This window comes from Eublepharis macularius, chromosome 12, assembly GCF_028583425.1.
Source record: "Eublepharis macularius isolate TG4126 chromosome 12, MPM_Emac_v1.0, whole genome shotgun sequence".
NCBI classification, from domain to species: domain Eukaryota; kingdom Metazoa; phylum Chordata; class Lepidosauria; order Squamata; family Eublepharidae; genus Eublepharis; species Eublepharis macularius.
In genome coordinates, this window is record NC_072801.1 from 24,390,438 (window position 1) to 24,412,755 (window position 22,318).

The 22,318-nt window shown below is 44.3% G+C and overlaps 1 protein-coding gene across 5 annotated transcripts in view; it reads left to right on the plus strand.

Moving 5' to 3' along the window:
* The window catches only part of MAD1L1 (mitotic arrest deficient 1 like 1), a 545,441-nt gene that overhangs the window by 284,891 nt on the left and 238,232 nt on the right, over positions 1-22,318 (plus strand). For all 5 annotated transcript variants that reach the window (XM_054992881.1, XM_054992882.1, XM_054992885.1 and 2 more), the window contains one exon: positions 8,508-8,598. In XM_054992881.1, the coding sequence (XP_054848856.1) occupies positions 8,508-8,598 (91 nt within the window). The remainder of the gene's footprint in view (positions 1-8,507; positions 8,599-22,318) is intronic.

A 22,318-nucleotide genomic window follows, 5' to 3' on the forward strand; every position in this document is an offset into this window, starting at 1 on the left:
ATTGGAAGCCTGGCTCTGGCATAGCCGAAGTGCACCAGTTCACCTGGTTCCATCTTGTTTGGCGCTGGCTGTGCAGGTTAGAAGCCAAACCCTCATTTCCTGCAGCAGGAAGCAATTTCCAAAAGGCAAAGATTATTGCCTAACTGGGGTGATTTCCACAGGGGTGATCAGTCCTGGACACTTCTGGGAAGCAGTGCTCCTGCCACTTCCCCACAGCATCATGGTGCTTCTGTGCACCAGCTGACGTTTCTTTGATAGTTCTGCCGTCTTTCCCAAAATGTCTGTGCTGCACTGTTTGGGGGAAAACTGTGACAAAGCCAGGCTGGCAGCCACGTGAGTGGGAAGGTGTGGATTTTCCTGGACCTGCCAGCACAGCAGCCTTTTCCTCTGCCCCTGTGGGGGCCGTTTCCTCCCCCTGGCACTGGGGGGAAGGGTTTAAATTGGCAGCTGGTATGTCAATATGATGGTAAAACAGTATATCAGTTACTCACTCTCTTTTTTAAATCTTTACCCATCTAGTTGTATGGGGCAAGGGGAAGTGGCCACAATGGAGACAAGGGCAGGGGAAACGCAGGGAAATCTGCCTCTGTTGTTGCAGACGGGCATACATGTTACGACGACCGAATAAGAGCAGAGCTCCAAATCAGCATTCCAGCTGAGGATGTGGAGGTCCTTTACAAAAGCTACAGAGGATCTAGATAGCTCTCCATTCTGATCTTAAAGCCTTTTTAAATAATTCCCTTTCTTGAGCAGGCGCAGCAGCATCTGATCAACAGTACACACAAAAAAAGTGTGATACTTTAAAGCAAAAACTGACTCAAAACCAAATAGATCTTTTTGTTTTCTGGGCTTAATGGCAGTATTTCTTTGAGTTTTAATTCAGTTATACGTCCTCCGTTGCCATTTTTGAAAGCTCAGTGTCTCTGAGGAGCAGCGGTAAGATTGTGTGCGGAAATGCTCAGAAACCGCCTGCTTTTTTACCCTTGGAGCTGATCATACGAATGCTGCATTTCTTTCAAGCTGTTACAGATGCATATCATGCCCTCCCTCTAAAGCTTCGTACGGGTAACTCAAACTTTCCATAAATTGTCCGTGAAGCTTTTGGTTTCCACCCAGTCCAGCCTCTAGAGAACTCTGGAATCATCAGAATGTTATGTGTTTGATAGCTATTGTTACAAATAAAGGGATTCTTGAAAAACCAGAACTAGAAAGGAAAATACAAAAAAAGATCCCATGGTACTCTTATACGGCTCAAACACATGACTGCACAGATTGAAACAACTGACATACTGGCCAAACCTAAATCAGAATTTGAGCAAATCTTAGATAATCCCATGCCAGTTCGTAAAGGCTTAATTTCAAAAATTTACAATGCAGTCCTTACCTGTAACAATAAAGTTCCAACATGCCAAGTTAAATGGCAGCAGGAGTGCGCAAATCCGAACTCAAATGATCAATGGAAGTCTATATGGACCTCAAATCTTCTCAATTCACCAGTGTTTAATACCAAGCTACAAAATTACAAAATAATACATAGTTGGTACTGCACACCTAAGAAATTGTCCACAATATCTTCAGCAAAATCCCCTCTGTTGGAAAGGATGTGGAGAAATGGGCACCTATGCCCAATGCTGGTGGGAGTGCAAGCACATTGAAAAATTCTGGAAAGAAATATTAGAACAAATAGCCCACATAACTGACTAGACACTCACAATAAGCCCCGAAATAATCTTTTTGGACCAATGGCAGAACTCAACTATATCACATATCAGGTACAATCTTATAAGGATGCTCTGAGTGGCAGCGAAAACGGCAATAGCTTCAAAATGGAAATCACAGAAACCTCCTACATTAGCAAATTGGTACTCTAAGGTATGGGATAACTACATTATAGAGAAAATCACAGATGGCCTCTTTCAAGCTGAAATATACCCCAGAACAATGGATTTTACAGAAAAATGGCTCCCCTTCTTTGAACATATAACCAAGAACAACATACAACAAAAAAAATCCAGTGTACCAAACCATGATGTTATGAAAATTTCAAATCTATGAACACTCATGACTGTATATCCTATCGGACCTTGCACAACAATAAATGATGTGTGCAAACAACTTACTCAGTCATTTGGTTCATCATGATACATCTTATCCTCCTGAACAATCGACAACAAAATAAAGCTTTCAATCTTGTGTAACATAGAAAGAATCCATGCAGATAACCTGAGTTATTAACTCAACAGACATGTTACATAGGAATGCCAATATTGTAACTTGCAGCAGCTGGTTTTATTATCTTTAATGTTATTGTTTATCTTTAATGTTGTTGTTTATAAGAAGTTAAAATCAATTTTAATAAATGTGTTAAAACATTTTTAAAAATTGTTGGTGAAACAGAAGAATATAGTCACGCACTTGCTTTGTGCTCACCTCACCCATCCCAGAAGGGTGTCACTCCTGAACTGCCGTGCCCACAGGGCACTCCCAGTTCAGTTTACAGCTCTCTCTGCCGTGAGTTGGCTGGATTTTTGAAGTTTAGTGTTCCTTGCATGTCTTCAGAGGGCCTTTTAAAAACAGTCTCACTGTTTCCTTTTCCCCTTGTGAAGTGATGGTGTGAATGTGTGGGACTGAATTTTGCATTCTGTAACTGGCAGTTCTTTACCTGGCAGGAGAGTCAGATCAAAGACAGTGGAAAGACCCCATCCCCCGGCCAGAGAAGTTAAATGCAAATGGGGCCGAGGGTATATAGAAATGAAAGATGGTATGCGAGGGATTTTGAGCCAGGCTGAAAATTCAGTGTTCGTGTTCCACTCCAGATTACCATTGAGATCTGTGGGACATGAACCACCAGGAATCATTTGCTGCCTTAGTGTTCCTTCCCTGGTTCCATCACAGATTCCCCCTGGCTGAAAATAGTCAGACAAAAGATACAAACTCTGCCAATTGGAAAGAATAGGAGAGAAATCCCCTGATTCGATTTCCACCATGGTTTCTGGCTTGGTGTCTCAGTGTATCTGTGGAGAATCTGCCCTGGTGCCAGGAATTCTTACTCTACTTGACTCAATGTAAGCCCCTGCAGTTTGCCACGCTGTTTCTGAAGGTGTTTATTAGGGGAAGGCTAGAAGGTAGAAAGGGGGCTCTACTTCTAAGTGTTTTTCACACAGACCTTGCAGATAAAAGTTTCCTTTGGGGCAGGTGGGGAAACACCCAACAACAATTGCATTGATGAGGAGGACAAAAGGACCCGAATTAATCCCCCAAACCTGTATTCATATCCCTTGTGAGCAAATGTTTTAGATATTTTTTCTTAAATCTTTTCTTTCCCTCTCCCTTTTAATATGGAAAATAATATTTTGCCCTCCATGAGGCTTAGAAAACTTTTCTGTTTTCTCTCTTTTTTTCTCGAGTACAAAGCATTATTTTCATCAGGACTTTTATAATGTGAAATCTGAAATTGCCTTCTGAAATTCTTACTTCTTGGGGAGACCACAAAAGCCGATATCAATACAGGTCTGGTCCTTCCCTGTTCTGTCATCTCCCTTAAATCTCCCTGTCCATGTTCTGTAATTCTCCCGGCCAGCATTGAATTTTGTTGATTGTTACTGGAAGAGCAAGCACTACCTGGGCCTTGAGGAATGAGCAAAAATGGCAATCTGCTTGTTTTAGTGTTTGCTTTTTAAAGCCATGGAAGACTTGAACACGAAGGGACCTCTTCATCTGGAACAAACTTTAAATTCATTCTCTCTCTGTCTCTGTCTCTCTCTGTCTCTCTGTCTCTGTCTCTGTCTCTGTCTCTCTCACACACACACACACACACACACACACACACACACACACACACACACACAACAATTACGATTAATCCTAAACATTGTCTATAGTTTAGAGACCAGAGAGTGTTTCAGTAGTATGAAAGAAATTCATGCTCTTGCCAAATTGAAAAGACCAGATTATAGGTGATGAGAAAGACCTCTGCCTGAGACCCCGAAGAGCTACTGTTTGTCGGAGTAGACAGTACTGATCTTGACAGACCAGTGGTCTGATTCACTATGAGGCAGCTTCATGTGCTAATGTTGGAAGGGTCTCCTGAAGACTGAAAACTACTGAATTGATAGGGATATGAGATCGGGGGACTAGCTAGCCACAGCACAGCACTGTCTTTACTTAGTCTTTGGCTATTTAAAAGGTGCCCAACAGCTGTTTTATGAGGATTGGTCTCTGCTCCCAAATGTCTCCCCATCTTAAGTCCGATGGTGCATGTGTGAATGAAAGCTGGACATCACATGGGACACAAGCGAAGCTGAAAACTTTTACTCTGGATTCTCTGTTCATCGTCACTGTCCCCTACCATGCCACTCTCAACTGCAGATCAAAAGCTAGGAAGCCCCTGAAGCAAATTCTCCCAGACTCTTTTTGGTTCCATTACTTCTCAAACTTTCTTTATGTGTTTATTTATTTACAAGATTAATACCATGCCTTTCTACCTTCCTCAGGGCCACCTAACAAATAAAAAACGTAAATTTAAAAATGTACAAGATAAAAAGACATCTTTTTTTTTTTTATAATTTTTTTTATTTTTCATAACTACAAAACACTACACCAGACTATCACAAGGAAAGGGAAGAGGGAAGGGACAAAGGGGAGTGGAAAAAGAAAAAGGGGGGGGGGAATGAACTACAGACACTAAACACTACACTTCAATGTTTCCCTTCATACTGTCATAATACAAAAATAGCTCCATAGAATAATGATGGAGTGGTTAATCATACAGAGAATAAACATTTCAAATTCTGATTAAACTTTCCTCCCCCTTCTGGGTCCCGGACGCAATTCTCTCTGTGCAACTGCTGTTGCAATGCTCTCCTCTTCCCCCCCCCTCCGGCTCCTCCTTTTCTTCGTTCTTGGTGCAGCAGAATTCTGGGTTTTTATTCTCAAAATCCTTTAGTTGATCTTCTGATAATATCTTATAGGCCTGATCTTTATATCTGAACCATATTCCTTCCGGGAATAACCATTTGTACTTTATTCCATGGTCCCTCAGAAGAGCTGCAAACTTTTTATATTTAAAACGCCGTTTCCGGACTAGAAATGGAACGTCCTTCAAAATCTTGACTTTCAAACCCATAAAGTCCAAATCCGCATTGTATGAGTTATATAGGATGGTGTCCCGAATCTTTTTAGTTGAAAAGTCAATAATGATCTCACGAGGCAACTGTCGCTTTGTTGCATATTTTGAAGAAGCCCGACGGACCTCCAAAATGGCGCTTTTAACCTCTTCTTTAGTCGTCCTCGCGGGTGTCGCCAGTAGTTCCGAGACCAAATCCCACAGATCCTCATTTTCCTCCTCTTTCACGTTTTGGAGACGCAAAATTGTCTGCGTTCGTTCCACTTGTAGCCCGATCAGTTGGTTCTCCACCAACTTCAACTCCTTTTTTGTAGCCTTCACAAGTGACGCACTTTCCAGAGCAGACTTTTCTGCCCCCCCCCCGCTGCTGCCTTAATGGTTTTCACCTCGCTTTCAATTAAGCCCACCCTTTGATCAGTTTCGTTCAGCTTGTCAACAAAGGGTTTTATAGCTTCCACCACCGCCCTGCGCACCAATTCTTCGAGCGACTCCCCTTTCTGCAAGGTGGCCGAGATTGACTTACCGAGAGCGGGACTTTGCTTCTTTGCTGCCATTTTGGGGGGGGGGGGGCGCCAACAAAATTCTGGAACTCCACGAAGGGGAAGAGCGAGTCTTCTTCAGATCAACCTCTCCTTCACAAACGCTTGTAGAACAGAAGGGATTCGCTTGTTTACAGGCTTCCGCCTGTTTCTTTTACTTGCCGTTTCTCGTTGCCCGGCGGCACTCGAGGCGCCGCGCACATCTGCCGGCCTCCATAGGGACAAACGGGCAATTCCCTCCCCGCATTGATTTCGGGGAGTTCTTCCCGCCGCGTCCCGGACCCTGGCTCCCTCCCTGGGAGTCCTGGGGGCTAATCCTTGCAGATCAGCCGCCCGGTCAGGGTGCCCGGTCGTTTCCTCCCGGACCAGCCGAGAGGAGCGTCCGGCATGGCTGAGAAAACGAAACCGACTCGACTGACTCATTTACTTTGTGGTTACTTACTAGCCATTTAAAAAAAAAAAAATTATTTATCTTGTATTTTGGCCAAAATTGCAGGTTTTTTTTTTTTTTTAATTTTACGCAGTTTTTTAAAAAAAATAAGTAGTGGGATTCTCAGCTTCAGGTCTATCAAAAAGATGCCTGATTTTCTAATTCCCTTCATCTGTACACGTATGGTAGCTGGTACATGGAGGAAAGAGGACTGGAGTCTGATAAAAAGACATCTTAAAAACCATTAAAACTAAACAAAAACGCCATTAGAAGAATTAAAAGCAGACTAAAATATACGCACAAAAATGTAAAACGAACAATTAAAACAAAGGGCAGGAAGGAGGGATCACTGAGGGAGGTTGAAACAAAGAAGTCTGGTGGAAGACTGCCACAGAAGGTGACATATTAGTCTCCCTGGAGAAAGAATTCCAGAGATTTGGTGCCATGACTGAGAAGGCCCTCTCTGGGTTGTCCCCTGCTTAATCTCAGAAGGTGGGGACACCTGAAGCAGGGCCTCAGAAGATGACCATAGTGGTCAGGTAGGTTCATAAGGGTTTAAGCAGTTATGGGATTCATACTTCAAAAAGGAGCTCTTTTGCAAAGCAACAGTGTCTGACCCAAATGGAATGTTGGGGATAAGGGCTATTCAGGAATGCTTTGATTCCCCCACACACACGATTGATGAGGCTAGACCACTAGGCTGGTCTGCGTCCTGGTTGGCAAGACCCAGCAGTGATCTCTGAGGCAGGCGGCAAGGATTGGCTTGCAGGCTCTGGTGGGGGGAGTCTCTGGTGCTCTTGGGAGGGGGGGGGGTCATGGTCAGCAAGTGCCTCTGCAGCACCCCAGCCCATCTGACCCTGCTGGTCCTCATGCTCTTCCTCTGATCCTTCCAGGTCAAAGTCACTGGCCTGGTTGGAGAGCTGATCAGAGGGGGTTATGACACCATCTGCTTTCCATGTCTTTGCAGTGCTTGGCCCCGCCTTTAGACCTACATCACACAAAGTACTTCAAGCAAATGCAGAGTATTGTTCATCTGCCACTGAGTAAGCAGAGTACACTCTGTCCATTTGTAATGGCCGGGAGGTAGTGCTTATGCCAGAGAAGCTAGACCAGTGATCCCCCATGTGGTGACTATGGGCACCGTGGCACCCACCAGCACCATTCCTGGCACCCACTAAGTGGTTTTATAAAGTAAATTGAGCCAGATAGGACTGTTGCCCAGCAGGGCTTCTGATTGGCTGTTGAAGATTTGATTGGGTAAATTAGAACAACATTGTTTTGGTGGCAGCTGCTGCCATAGTATTGCTTTTAGTCTCTCACTCCTCTTTCCCAGTGTATTTTTTAAAGTTATCCCTCTTCTCCCCTGTATTTGAGCTTCCTATGAGTTTGTGGCTCCACCGCCTGCGGCAGCCACTTTGTGGCTGTGCCCACTACCTTGCATCAGAATTTCAGAGGTGCTCCCAGGGTAAAAAAGGCTGTGAGCCCTGAGCTAGACCATGTCACAATTTTAGAAATTAAGCATTGCATGTCAATCCCTAGAAGTCAAAGCTCAGCAAGGAAAACTGCAATAATCCAGGCAGTGAAGCCAAGCCTTTTAGTCCCTGTAGGGTTGCTCCTTGAATTAGAAGGGTGACTGTGGTTCCTTTGTGAACTGAAGGCACCACACCCTTTTCTGCAAGTAGCAGTGCAGTAAAATATTTACAGACAATCTAGCCATTCAGGTGGCTGACATTTTTTTTTTTTTTGCTAAGGCTACAGTCAGACAACTTCGCTCAGCATCTGGGAGGCTTGCTTAACCTGACTTTGCCGACAGTTTAAAATAAACACCCCCAAATGCCGTTTTGGATCCCTTTTTGGAACAGATAGGTTTCTAGGCAAAAGCCACCAAGCAAGGTCTTAAATCTTAAGGATACAACCACCCACATTTTCAAATGGAAGCTAATCATTTTGGCCTGTCCTCTAGCCATAGCTTTTATCGGAGGGGGTCGGTTGTTGCAATCTGGCAGGCTTTATATTCGTGGGCATTCAGATAGCATGTGCCCCCTCTCTCTTAACGTATGTGCTATGCTTCCAAAATGAATGCTTCTTGGCAGGAAGCAAAAGCTAGCGATTTTTAATTGGTGGAAACTGTCTTACAAAAGGTGCTGGTGACACAGCATTTCCATTCCTCTTGGCTCCCGAGAGAGAAAGAAAGAGAGAATTCTGAGTGGGGGGTCTTTACAGTGGGCCTCTTGCTGTTTTAAGCAACATGGGGTGGAAAGGAGAAGGTGTGGCATAGGCCTGTGACTTGATGACCCTTCCATGTGCAATTGTCAATGCTCACTATTAACTCTGGAGTCATTTCACTGCACTGAGATAGATTGTAGTGACAGGAATGTTAAGGATTTGTCAATATGTCCATTTCCTCCCCTAGATTAAAAGTTGAGGACCTGGAAACTGAACGAAGCCGGTTAGAAGAGGAGAAGAGATCCCTGGAGCTGAAGCTGGAGCAGGTGACCCTTCAGGTGAGCAGTGGGCAGAGAAGGTTGGTGTGGCTGTATAAATGTTCTTATGGACTGGGGTGGGGGGGAGTCTATTATTTGTGTATCATTCTCTTCCCCACCTCCCCACTCCCTGGAGCACTCCACAAGAAGCCGAATTCCTCCTTTGTTTTGTGTTTGTCTTCATGATGTCGCACCAGGATGAATTTTCGTGAACTTCAAGAAGTTTGGCACTCTGGTACAGAGATACCTAAATAATATAGAATATACAAAAAGAAACTAAGCGTTGGGGCAATGGACTAAAAAAATAATAGCAGATCAGTGGGATTCTTCTTGACAGGGTACTTTGCTCTCTGCTCTTGTATGTACATTATGCAGGGTATGCAAACTGCCTGCATGTTTACAAATGTGGCATTTCCTCTCCAGACAGACTTTCTCTTCCATTCACTGCTTGTAGGAACTCTGAAGGGGAAAACCTCATTTTGGATACCCCCTCCTCCCCACAACATATGCTTGTCCATAAGGACAAAGAATTTCTCATAAGAAGTGGACTTCATTTTGTTTTAGGGTTTTGAAGGTGTGTTTCATTTACTTATCCCAGAGATTATTCTTGGCAATCCAGTAGGATTCCTTAGCTTTAGACATTAATCTCGGCTAAGAATTGAAGTTTGTTCACTTTATTCAATATACTGCTTTCTGACAGCATCTTACAGAATCCCCATCCCAGCCACACACCCTGGAAAACTTCAAGAGGGCCACAATAGTGGTGGCCCTTCCCTTTCTGTGCTAGTCCACAGTTTTGCACCTGGTAGCCAGAATGGAAGAGGGTTTCTGCTTCAGCTGTTGAAGGAGGGACCTCTTTTATGCATTGGCCAAATTATTGTAATACTCAGCTGTGTGCCCTCACCCCACACAATATGTTCTGTAAGTTTCTTTGTGCATCCTCCCTTTGGATAGTCTCAGTTCTGCTATGTTAAGTACCTGTTTTCAAATTCATCTCTGTGGAGAGAGTGACAAAATTTCCTTTGTCTCAATTCTGACTTTATAAATCCTGATCGCTATTCCCCCTCACTGGCTCGCATACATGCTTCTGCCTTTCTTCACTGGGAGGGAGACCCCTTCTCTTGGTTGTTCCTGAGGCTACTTTTCTAGCTTTCCATTGGTGGTATCTTTAAAAAAAATGGGCTAACTAGAATTCAGAAAATTTCTTATAATGGTGGATTGCAAGTGACACAAATAGTCTAGCTTTACTAATGGTGCTCGTTTCAGGGCTAGATGGAGGAGGGCACCCTCATCCTCCCTCCCTTTAAATTAGTGAACAGAGAATTTTCACACTACCTCTGTATATGTTTGTTTGTTTGTTTGTTTGTTTATTTATGCCAAATCTTTCTCCCCAGTGGGAACCCAAAGGGGCTCGCATCATTTTGCTCTCTTCCATTTTATCCTCACAACAACCCTGTGAGGTAGGTTGGACTGAGAGGCTGTGACTGGCTCAGGGTCACCCAGCCAGTTTATATGGCAGAATGGGCATTCCAACCCGATCCTAGTCCTACCCTCTGACCCACTACACCACACTGGCCCTGGATACGATTTGCAAGCTCAGTGCAAAGTGCCTAGGGAAGGCACTGTTGTGGCAAGAGGCTCTTTGCCCATCAGGAGGCTCTGGGAAATGCCAGCCTTGCGGTCCTCTCAAGCATGGTCCAGTTTATTGATATTAAGACTTTCTCTTGGAATCAGAATTGGGGCTTGTTGGAATAAGTGAGGACTCCAGATTGCCCTAATCTTTTACCAGTTTATGAAAACGTTGAGGTTCATTTCAATTATGCGTGGCTTTATCTTTTTTTTTTATATATATATATTGTTTATATATATATATTGTTTATATATATATATTGTTTATTGTTAACATCTGGGTCTATGATTATCTCCCTATAATAAAATTAATGCCTTTTTTTTTTACTGAGTGAAGTGCTTTACAAATCCTAACTTGTTCATGTTCTCAGTAGCCCCGTGAGGAAGGTCACTATTATTCCCATTTTGCAGGTGGGGAACTGAGTCCGAGAAGAAAAGGGACTCACCCAAGGCAACCCCTAATGAGTCCCTGGCTGAGCTCCACCGTGATGCCGGGCCTCCAAGGTCCAACTGACTGGATTCTCACTACTCATAGCTGTTCCATTGCTCAAATGCTACCCTGTGTCGTACAAAAGCTTGGATCCCTCTTGCTTTTGCATAAACTGAATGAGACCTACTGGGGACACTTCCCGAAGATTCCTTTAAAAACCAGAACACGATTCAATCTTTCTCGTAAGGTGCATGTCAGTGTCACTGAAGAGCAGGGGACACGTGTTTCTATTTAGTGCACCAGGTGCATTTTGGAACAATCCAGAAGCTGCTAAAAGGGTGTGTGTTTTGAATGTTTGTGCTTGACTACATGGGTCTTCTTCTTTCCCTCTTGAAACAACGCATCTGGACATGGGTATCATTGTCCTGAGCAGAGTTAGAAGTAGGGTTGCCAACTCTGGGTTTGGAAAATCCTGGAGATCTGGGGATGGAGCATGGGGAGGGCAGGGTTTGGTGAAGGGGAGGGGCTCAGTGGCTCTAATGCCATAAATCCCACCCTCCTAAGATGCCGTTTTCTCCAGGAGACCTGATCCGTGCAGTCTGGAGATTAGTTGTAATTCCAGGAGATCTCCAGGCCCCACATGAAGGTTGGCAGCCCTAGTTAGAAGTGAATTTTGGTTTGTGGTATGCCAGCTCATGGAGGGGTAAGCTGAACACCATCATAGCCTCTTCCTTGCAAACAGTGTGACCTTTGTGGGAGAGGTCTTTTCAGAATGGAGGGTGGGAGAGGGGGTGTGGCAGAGTGAGGCAGCAGGTTCACTTTCTTCGTTCTTTTCTGTAACACCGTATGGGTAACCCACAAGAGAAGAACTGGAACTGCCTGTGCATTAAATCAGATGTTGTCCTGCTGAAAGTGGTGTTGTCTGTCTTCCTTCTCTCAGATGCGCCGAGCGGAACATTGTTCAACTCTTTTTAATTTCCCTTTCTTTCTCCCCTCTCTCCCTTAAAAAAATCCTTGCTGTAAATTGTTTCATGGGTTTATGTGTGTGTTTCTTTAACGCTAGGCTTGAAATTACCCAGATTTTAGACAGGCAATTGATTTTTACCTTGGCACCTCTTAGAGATGAATCAGATTTCTTTTTTACTGATGATTCCTGAATATGGCGGGGCGGGGGGCGGGGTGACAGCTTTGATAAAATGGGGATCTAAGATCTACTCAGCGCTTCCACTGAGCCACGTTTAACATGAAGCCTGTCACCCAGCTCTCCTTTAATTGGGCTTCCGTCACTGGGAGAAGATGAGAGCATTGGGTTGGGGTTTGGATGCCCCAGTCTCCAAAGAATGCTTATGGCAGCTTTGGTTCTCTCTGTGCTGGTTAAGCTCATTTATTTCATATTTCATGCAATATCCTTGTCTGAAAATTGCCGTCAGTTCACAGCCGTGGGGCAGCATAGACCAGACCAAAACAATTCTCCCTTTTCATTTTGGGAGGTTTAGGAAGCCTAGCTCTGTTTGTAATGCTGCATCAAATGCAGCATTAGCCCCCATCTTTGAGGTCCCTGGAAGCAACAAGCTTTTAGAGGTTCGCCTCTGGCAAGAATTGCACAAACGTTTTGCTAATTGTCCTATCCCTTTACATTCTTTCACAGAAAAGCATGCAAGAATATGTGGTTTTGTTAGCTGTGCTTCCTTGAGTCAACTCATATTAACAACTGGGAGCAAGGAATTGCCAAAGTGGCACTCTTAATCCTTTAGTTTCACAAGGGATGGAAAATGCCCAGGAAAACCAGTACAGGTGAACCCTGAAACTCTTGACCTCCAATTTCTTAATTAGGTTACCACTTTGTTGACTGGAAACAGCAAATGCAGTCGTGACTGAGGCAGGCTGCTCTGGGAGGAGCCAGAATCGCTCTTTGAAAGATCACACGCCATTAATGCAGTTCATACCCTTCTGATTTCGCTTATCGGTAATAAACCATCATGCTAGAAAACCTGGGTATCTGTGGGGTCAGAAGCGACTCACAAAGGTGACCTCTTGTGACTTTGTTGAAAGTATTGTTTGATGTGGTGCCTGTCTTACTTAGGCTAAGCAAATGCTCGAGGGCATTGCTGGCAATGTAAGCAATATAATGTAGCATTCGAGGACAGGCTTATAAAACAGGAATCCAGTGTAAGTTGTTCGATTCTGTAATAACGTTGGCAGAGCCTATGGCTCCATTCGCCACCCTGCTGCTACAAGGGATCAATTCACTGCATTTCACAATAAGCTCTTTCAGATTGTGGGTCTGCCAACAAGCTCACCAAATTCATCTGTCAGCGTTAAGCCAAGTATTGGATTATCAGTTCTGTTTTTCCTTTTGCAGCCATGCCCCCAGTCAGGAGTATGGTTCTGATACCTGTCTCTAATGTATGGAATTTTTGAGGCCTCTTCTTTGTCATTAAGCACCTTCTTTATTGAACAGGTGTCCCAGACCAGCTGAAAAGCATCTTAGTTTTTCCAGTGAGCGAGTTCCAGGCAGGATAGGAAAAGATTCAGGCCTGATTATTATTATTTAACATTATATTAGAATTGATAGTGTGCTAGGTACTGTGCAGATAGCAGCAAATAGGAAAGAACTGGCCTGTATCTTGAGGGGCTTGCACTGGCATTTGCTCCACAACAGCCCAACTTTAAGGCTGTTTGCATCCAAATGAAATAATGGTTACAGTCCCTGAAGGTACCTGCAGGGCTGCCTCATAGCTGGTGCCTAGGAGGCTTTCCATGCAACAAGTCTCTTTTAATTATCTTGATTGTGATACTAGGGCTAGGGAGTTGTGCGGCCACTCACCATTTTGAAAATATCCCAAACTGGAGAGAGTGGAATATCACCATTGCAAAGCTATGTGTGTAAGCAAATGTTCCCCATTGTCCTTGGAGAGAGGCTGCCCGTGTGTCTTGCATGTTCAAAGTACAAATGGACGTGCATACAGTTGCAGGTTGTTAGGCACAGTGTGTGTCAAGTGGCAGATACTGGTGGGGGAGGGAATCATTAAAAGACAGCAAATTGTCACATCCAGTTTAACATTGTGCAATACCATGTGAATGTTCTGCCTCAGGCGATAAAATGTCCTGAGCTGTCTCTGCCAGGTGTATCAGTCTGGCCTAAAACTTGTTTTTCTGTGTGCTGCTTTGCGGTATAATTTCATGCCCACGCAGATGTACAGCGTGAGTCACTTGAATGTTGTCCTGATTCTGCTGTTCTCCTAATGTTGTGTTAAAGGGAAGTTGCACAGGTCTCAACACAGACTATGTGGCCACATATGTGGAATGGCATGTGTGTCAACTCTGGGATGTTGCAGTAACCCTTCCTTAATGCCTTGGGTCTTTACTCTGGATGTTTCTGTTAGTGAAATAATTTCCATGACTATGTTTGCTCCTCATAGTTTGCATTAGCTGTACAGTTTGGGAAGGGTAGGTTGCTTAATTTGGAAATGTGTTCCTTTTTTATAACGGGCACAATAAATAAAAGGAGTGGAAGGGAGTAGATAATGAAACGATTACAGGATGAACAGCAGCGCCTTGGCAAATTAATGTTCTGGGCTTCCTTTCAGGATTTTTTGGGGGGTAACTTTCTAGCATTGACTGCTGTTAAGTAAAAAGATACTAGAAAAGATATAATCTGTGGATTATATGCGAAAAAGACATTTAAGCCCAATCCAGTAGAAATTTCTTTTGCACAAACAGGGCATTTAGAAGAGAAGGCTTAAGGGGAGACCTGGTCATACACTTCAGACATCTGAGCAGGTTGCCACATGAAAGAGGATAGAGACTTGGTCTTTGTTGCTTGCAAGGGCAAAAGTAGATCTAACAAGCTTAAACTGCAGGAGGATAGGTCTTGATTGAACTTCAGGCACTAGTCATCTAATGGAGGGTGGTGTCTTCTCCTTCCCTGAAGGGTGAGCAGCCATCCATGGGAAGGCCCCAACTTTGCATTTCCTTCATGGAAACAAGTGGTTGGACATGATGGACAATGAGCTAGAATTCATGCTAGTGAGCAGAATAGTGTTTTCAATGGAGGAATCTATTTGTATATGCAACCCAATCTGACAGAAAGCAGAAGTTTGAACTCTTGGACCGGAGGTCTGTCTCAGCCTTGATGGCTGGAGTTGTCGGACATGCAACACAACACATTTTTCAGACAAAGTGGTTGTCATGAGCTGCCAGGAAGTGAGGGAGGAGCCAACAGTGTATCACTGACATTTTTCCAGCCGAGGCTGAAGGCAAACTGAAGCCTTAAATACTCTTTCAAGGAGGTGGCAGTACAGGGCCCTCTCTGCCAGGAGCAGGCTGCCAGTATTGAAAGGTGCCATGTCATTGTGGCATAGTAGTTAGGATCAAACTACGAGAACCAGGTTCGAATCACCAATCTGCCATGGAAGTTTTCTTGGTGACCTTGGGCCAGTCACACACTCTCAGCCTAACCTACCACACAGGGTTGTTCAGGGGATAAAATGGACAAGAGAATTGTGTAAGCCACCTTTGGTTCCTATTGGGCAGAAAGGTGTGGAATAAATAAATATGGCACCCCCATTTTACCATTGAGTTTCTGGTGATTCCTAGAGCTACCGTTTATCACTTGTAGGTTTTACTCAGAAGTGATGGAACCAACATTCCATGCACTTCCCATGTCCCCACCCTCAACTGGGTGGGGCATTGACTTGGCTTCGCGGCCTGATTCTTGATACTGGACAATCCAGCCATCTATTGGGTTCCTGCGCACTGACTGGCATTGCAGCACCCAGCATTGTGTTGCAAAGAACTGGGGAAAAAACCCATACAATCTGGTATTAGCAAGTGATGAAATTGAGATATTGACGATTATGCGCAGCTGCATATTTAATACCTGACATCCTTCCATGCTCCCAGCTTGTGCGGGGACAGCTTGAATTATGCCTGGAGGCACCTTCCACCACCTTTCTTCCCCCACCCTACCCCCAGTTCTTGACACCTAGCTGCAGGCATCATTGATTTTCTGTCACTCTTATAAAAGTCTGCAGCATGGATATTACTCACTGTTCAAAGCTTTACTGCTAATAAAAACCTTGGGTTACAGATAGACCACAGAAGATTCTGGAAGGGTTGGTGTGATTCTCCCCCCGCCCCCCGCCAGCACCTTCAACTTTTGGGGGGATAAAAAAGGGGCAAACAGCAAGGGCAGCAATGGGAAAATTCAACCAGAGAATTCTGTAAAGTTGTATTGTCAAAGGCTTTCACGGCCGGAGAACGATGGCTGTTGTGGGTTTTCCGGGCTGTATTGCCGTGGTCTTGGCATTGTAGTTCCTGATGTTTCGCCAGCAGCTGTGGCTGGCATCTTCAGAGGTGTAGCACCAAAAGACAGAGATCACTGTCTTTTGATCTCTGTCTTTTGGTGCTACACCTCTGAAGATGCCAGCTGCTGGCGAAACGTCAGGAACTACAATGCCAAGACCACGGCAATACAGCCCGGAAAACCCACAACAGCCATTCTGTAAAGTTATTTCTTTCTCCCCTGCACCCGTTTTTTCAGCTTCAGTGGTTTCTGCCAGTTTGAGGAGAGCCTGTTGTGCCTTTTTTTGTTTTCGCTTTGTAGTCAGCTGTTGAAGTGTTTGCTCGTCTTTCCGAGGAGTGGCTTAGCTTTAAATCGCTTTTCAAGGCTCTGCCTTCCCTTGCCACCTCTCTCCCCTCCAACCAGCCAGCCCCCTTCCCCCAGGTCCTTGAAGGAGCTGGCAACTTGAAGCCAGGAAATAAAGGATTGATCCAATCAGTGCTTCTTGGCTGCAAAGTGGGTGGAAAGACTTTTGAAGAGTGCTCAATTAGCATTTATTTCTGCAAGGAGTCCCGTGTTTACAGGCAATGGGGCGGCTGGTGAAGTGTTCCTTATGCAAATAGGACTCTCCTGCTTTTCCTGCTCTTCGGAATTGAAGGGGGAAGAGAGATCCTTCAAGTTTCTTCATGGCTGCTTCAAGGAAGCTTTATTAAAATCAGCTGCAGTGTGATTTAATTGGATCCATATGCTCAGGGAGAGAAAGATCTTCGGCTAGTTCAAACTATTTTTAATCTCCCCCCCTCCCCAATGATTACCAGAACTGAGGGGGTAACACCTCTGGACTCTGGTTACAGACCAGATAAGATTTGTTTTTAATTTTTAGTCTTAATCTTTAAATCCAGAAGTCTTCAGGCTTGCAAAGTGCCAAGTCCCAGAATCTAACTGATATTTATCGGCAATTCAAGGTGCAGTGGAATGATAGCTTTGTCTAGAGCCTGAATGAGAAAGATTAGATAGAGAGACCCTATTACTAGGAGCCAAGCTACAAGTGATGCCAAACACAGGTTGGACACTTGTCAGCTTCCCTCAAGTTTTGATGGGAAATGTAGGCGTCTTGGTCTTACAGCTTGGCTCTCCATTTAACTGAAGTTCAGAGACCACCCCCCCCCCACACACACACACCCAGCGGAGGAGAAGAGGGGTGCCTGGCGAGAGCCCGATGCCTGCACTCCCCTCCCGACCACATGTTCTCCCTCCCGTAGACTATCGCTCTGTAAACTTCAATTAAATGGAGAGCCAGGCTTTAAGACCAGGACACCTACATTTCCCATCAAAACTTGAGGGAAGCTGACAAGTGTCCAACCTGTGTCAGGCGTCACTTGTAGCTTGGCTCTAACAGTGACTCAGTAGTTCCAAGTTTGTCCCAAAGAAGGACTATGGTGTAGACAAGAGGACCCAAACTTTCTGTAACAACTGGGATAAATATTTCATTGTTCTTGATTTTAAAGAAAGAAAAGCACAGGACATCACACGGTAATGAATAATGCAGTGACCCCCCCTCCCCAACAAGCTAGAGGTTAAAACTGAAGAGAAAGAGGTTAATGAGTAAGATTTTTTTTGAAGTTCTGCCAGTTATTCCAGCTTCCTTGTCTGATATTGTTCTCCTGGGAAGTAGGAAACTGGATGGACGGTGACTCTGCAGATACATGACCAAGAATGAGGTGATTCAGCCAGAAGAATGAGCTGATCTTCCTACCAAAGAGGACTGTTCTTATGAGCATTTCCTGGGCACAGCATTTCCACATCCTTCTGATCAATGCAGTACTTTTAGACTGATTCTATAGAATCACAGTTTTGGTATTTGTGTGAACAACTTTATTTTTTGTGGGACATCTCCAAATAGGTAGGGATAAAAATATTGTAGAAATGTTAAGCCCATTTCTGACCATTCTTAAAAACTCCAGTGTAAGGTGGGTCCTGTTTTGTTTTAACCAGCCCACCACAAAAGGACTTCACACACACCCTTACACTCGACAGAAGTATCATGGCTACCTCCCTTCTACACTGGAAGCGCTGAGCCTTTGGACAACAGCAGTGTTCGGCAGAAATTGAAATAATGTTACGAACAAAAGGTGAAAAGGAATTTTCTAAAAGGCTGCTTGGGGGATAGGCGGAAATTACTATCTTTCTTTCGGCAGCTGACCCAGATTAATATTTATCCTTTGAAAGTGAACATAAAAGATGGCCAGCCTCGATATAATTTTCTTTATTAAATTACCAACATCCAGCTCTCTCTTTTTCAGAGAAACTCATCTCCAGGATGAGTCCTCTCCCTCCTGTGTAACAAATAATAGAACTTAGCTCAAGTTCTCTTGATTTTTTAAAATTATTTTATTAAAACAGAAAATAGCATTGGACTGTAGAAAGAATATTAAAAGCAGACTATATAACAGAAAGTAACATTAAACAGTAAATAAATCAAAACAAAATATGAAAGTATTAAAACTATATAATAATACAACAAAAATAGCATTAAAGAATAAACATAATACAAAAACAGAATGTATAGCAGATTATTAAAAGTACATAACATCTCTCCATCTCATTTATGTATGTTAAAATACATTATACTCACCATTTTATATTCTGCATGTTTTAAAAAACCTTATCTTTCAGCCACATAATAAAGACTTTCCAGTTTTTCTGAAATGTAGAAATTGGTCTATAACAGCAGCAACAACAACAAACAATTTATATACTGCCCTTGAGGATAACTTAACACTCCCTCAGAGCAGTTTACAAAATCTGTTATCCTTGCAACAATCACTCTGTGAGGTGAGTGGGGCTGAGAGAGCTCTCAGAGAGCTGTGACTGACCCAAGGTCACCAAGCTGGCTTCAAGCAGAGGAGTGGGGAATCAAACCCGGTTCTCCAGATAAGACTCCTGCAAGTCTTAACCACTACACCAAACTGGCTATAAGAAGTTAATTTCGCCATTGTCTTGTAAATAGACATGGGCACGAATGGGAAAAAAATTTCGAACACCCTGTTTGTTGTTCGTTGCCATCCACGAACAACGAACATAACTGAACATGTCCCCTTAACGAACATGTTCAGTGTTCGTGTTCGTGGCCCTTTAAAGATCCCTTTAAACTATCAGGTGGCACGTGGGGATTCCCCCTTGCTGCCTGCCAGCTGATAGTTTAAAGGGCCCTTTCCTGCCACATGCAAAGGGCAGGGCCCTTTAAACACCCCACAACCCCCATCCCCCATCCCAGCGCCACCGGGCTGCTGCCGCCAGGTGTGAGAGGGACGAAGAGATTCCACCCCTCTGATGGCGGGCAGAGCAGGTGCCGCCGTGGGGCTGCTTTTGTCTGCTGTCAGAGTCGAGGTGAGCCTCCTTGTCCCTCTGACAGCGGGCAGAGCCCACGCCTCCGTGGGGCCACTTCTGCCCACTGTCAGAGGGATGAGGAGAGACTCCCCTGGTCTCTCTGACAGCGGGCAGAGCTGGTGCTGCCATGGGGCTGCTTTTGCCCGCTGTCAGAGAGTCGAGGCGAGCCTCCTTGTCCCTCTGACAGTGAGCAGAGATGGTGCCACCGCGAGGCCGCTTCTGCCTGCTGTTAGAGGGATGAGGAGGCTCACCTCGTCCCTCTGACAGTAGACAGAGCCGCCGTTGCTGTGCAGGGCCGCTTCTGCCTGCTGTCGGAGGGATGAGGAGAGACTCCCCTGGTCCCTTTGACAGCGGGCAGAGCCGGTGCCACTGCAGGGCCGCTTCTGCCCGCTGTCAGAGGGATGAGGAGAGACTCCCCTGGTCCCTCTGACAGCGGGCAGAGATGGTGCCACCACAGGGCCGCTTCTGCCCGCTGTCAGAGAGACTACGAGAATCTCCTCGTCCCTCTGACAGCAGGCAGAGCCGGCGCCACGGGGCTGCTCCTTCCCGGTGCCAGCGGGACAGGGAGATTCTCTCCATCACGCTCACACTGGGAGCTCCAGCACCACCCGCATTGCCGTCATTTTCTCTTCACAGTGGCAAAAACTGTACTGCCTGTTAGAAGCTACTTTGAGGGGTTATAAAACTGACCTTCCCAATGTCCAATACCCACCAAATTTGCAGAGGTCATAGTCCTCACTGTCCTCTGAAGACCTCCCAAGTTTCAGAGAGATTGCAGCCCGTAAAGGTATGATCTATGGGTCCCCCCCCCCTTTGCTGTCTATTTTTTTTCTGAGTGGCAAAAACTGGACTGTCTGCTAGAAGCTGAAGGGTTAAAGCCGGAAGGAAAGCCAGAAGGAGTTCAGACAGAGTTCAGTTCTTGCCATTGCCAGGGGAATTGATTGAAGGCGCCTGAGTGTCTGGCTTCCCGAACAGCAGCCGAACGCAATGAATGAGGCTTGTGATGACCACCTGTTCGTTTTGAATGGAGACTCATGCACGGCCCATTTGCGAACAGACGAACGGGCTGTTCATGGTTTTTTTCGTTCGTATTGCTATTCGTGCCCATGTCTACTTGTAAACATACTATTTATTCATCCATTCGGTCATATATGGTCCAAGTTTCACCTTCCATTTTGTTGCATATACTACTTGCACCACTGTGACCATATTTTTAGCGTTAAGTGTGTAGTTTTGCAATATTACTTGGTAAAATATTTAATAACTTATTTTTTGGGGTTTAGCACAAAGCAGAGCTTTAATATCTTTTGCATCTCTTCATGTATTTTTATCCAGTATCTTCCTGCTTTCTTGAATGTCTACCACATGTGATAGAATGTTCCATCCATACATTGAACAACTAATCAGTGGTGATCCAAAACACTTGTTGCAGTTTGAAACCGAATCAGAGCAAGTTAAAAATTGTATAATTAAATGGATACAAAACTTTAAAAAATATTTCTATGAGCCAAAGGGAATCTATGGACTAAAGATAATTAAATTTATAGATTGTCAAATGTTTAAGAGAGAATATATTACTCCTAAGGAAATTACTAAAAACAGTAAGGACTGTAGTGGAATGTGCTGGAAAAGTTGAAGTTCTCTTGACATCACTGGGTGCACCCTCCCCCATTGCACAGCCATTGTACTGCATTGCTCTGTGACAGCGCTGCATCAGGGCACAGTTTTATTGCATGTTACTGAGGGAAGAATTGGGCATGGCAGTCCAATGTACATATCGGGTCCCTGTGGTAACACTGATGCATATACACATATTTGCTTATTATTTATTTACAATCACAATCATAAACTTTATTGCATTAGCAAACAACACCAGGAAAAACTGCAATATAAACAATCTTAATTCCAATTAAAATCCTTAAAATGTCCATTTAAAATTAAAATACATAATAATTAAAATCTTAGCAATAAAATAGAAAATTAAAGGCAACTTACTATATTAACACATTAAACCTAGCATAGCAATTACAGTTTATCCATCAACCATGCTAGCAGTAGATGGTTTTAACAGTCTTTATCACCCAAATGATAAGCGTTGCTATTTCGAATGATACCCATTTATTTTTAACAGCAAGTAATACTATAAATGTATTCTCCATAGATATCATGACAAGTAGAGTTGGGCACGAACCGTGAAAAAAATGAACCATGCGGTTCGTGGTTCATTCGTTTTCATGAACCACAAACTTCTACAAACTGGTGCAAGTTCACGAACGGGGTTCGTAGTTCGTGGGGTTTAAATGCCCCTTTCCGTGCCGCTTTGCAGCAGCATGGAAAAGGGCATTTAAACCCGCAGATCAGCTGCTTGTCAGGGAGATCCCCGACAAGCAGCGGATCATTTAAACAGCAGGGCTTGGCTGCCCGGCGAGGAGTTCCCAGCCAGCCAGCCAAGCCCCACCTGCAGTTTAAATGGCCATTTCCCCGCAGCTCCGAGCGTTGGGGAAATGGCCATTTAAACTGCAGGTGGGGCATGTCTGGCCAGGCAGGAGTTCCCAGCCGGCCAGCCAAGCCCCACTCACAGTTTAAATGGCCATTTCCCAGCCACTCGAAGCCCGGCTCGTTCTGGGGAGATATTCATATATCATTCACATTCTACCACAGATCTTGGGCACCAGAAAACCACATGGTCACAGGGCAGACACATTTATTATATGTGGTCCCATTATAATGACCTCTTAACATTGCCAGTTGTAAAATATCCAAACGTACTTTGGTGATACTTTCCTATGTTCAAAATTTAATAGATCAGTAAAATAAGATGGAAGGATTAATGAGGAGAATGCAAGCTACCTATAGAGAGAAGCTGTTGTCAGGGTACCCAGTAATGTAGCATCCATCTGAACACTTAAATCCAACAGTCTTTGTTTTATTCATTGTTTCACTACGAAAAAATCAAGCTTCCTTAACTAATTTTCTGAAAATCCAAGTTTGTCTACTAGATTTAGTAT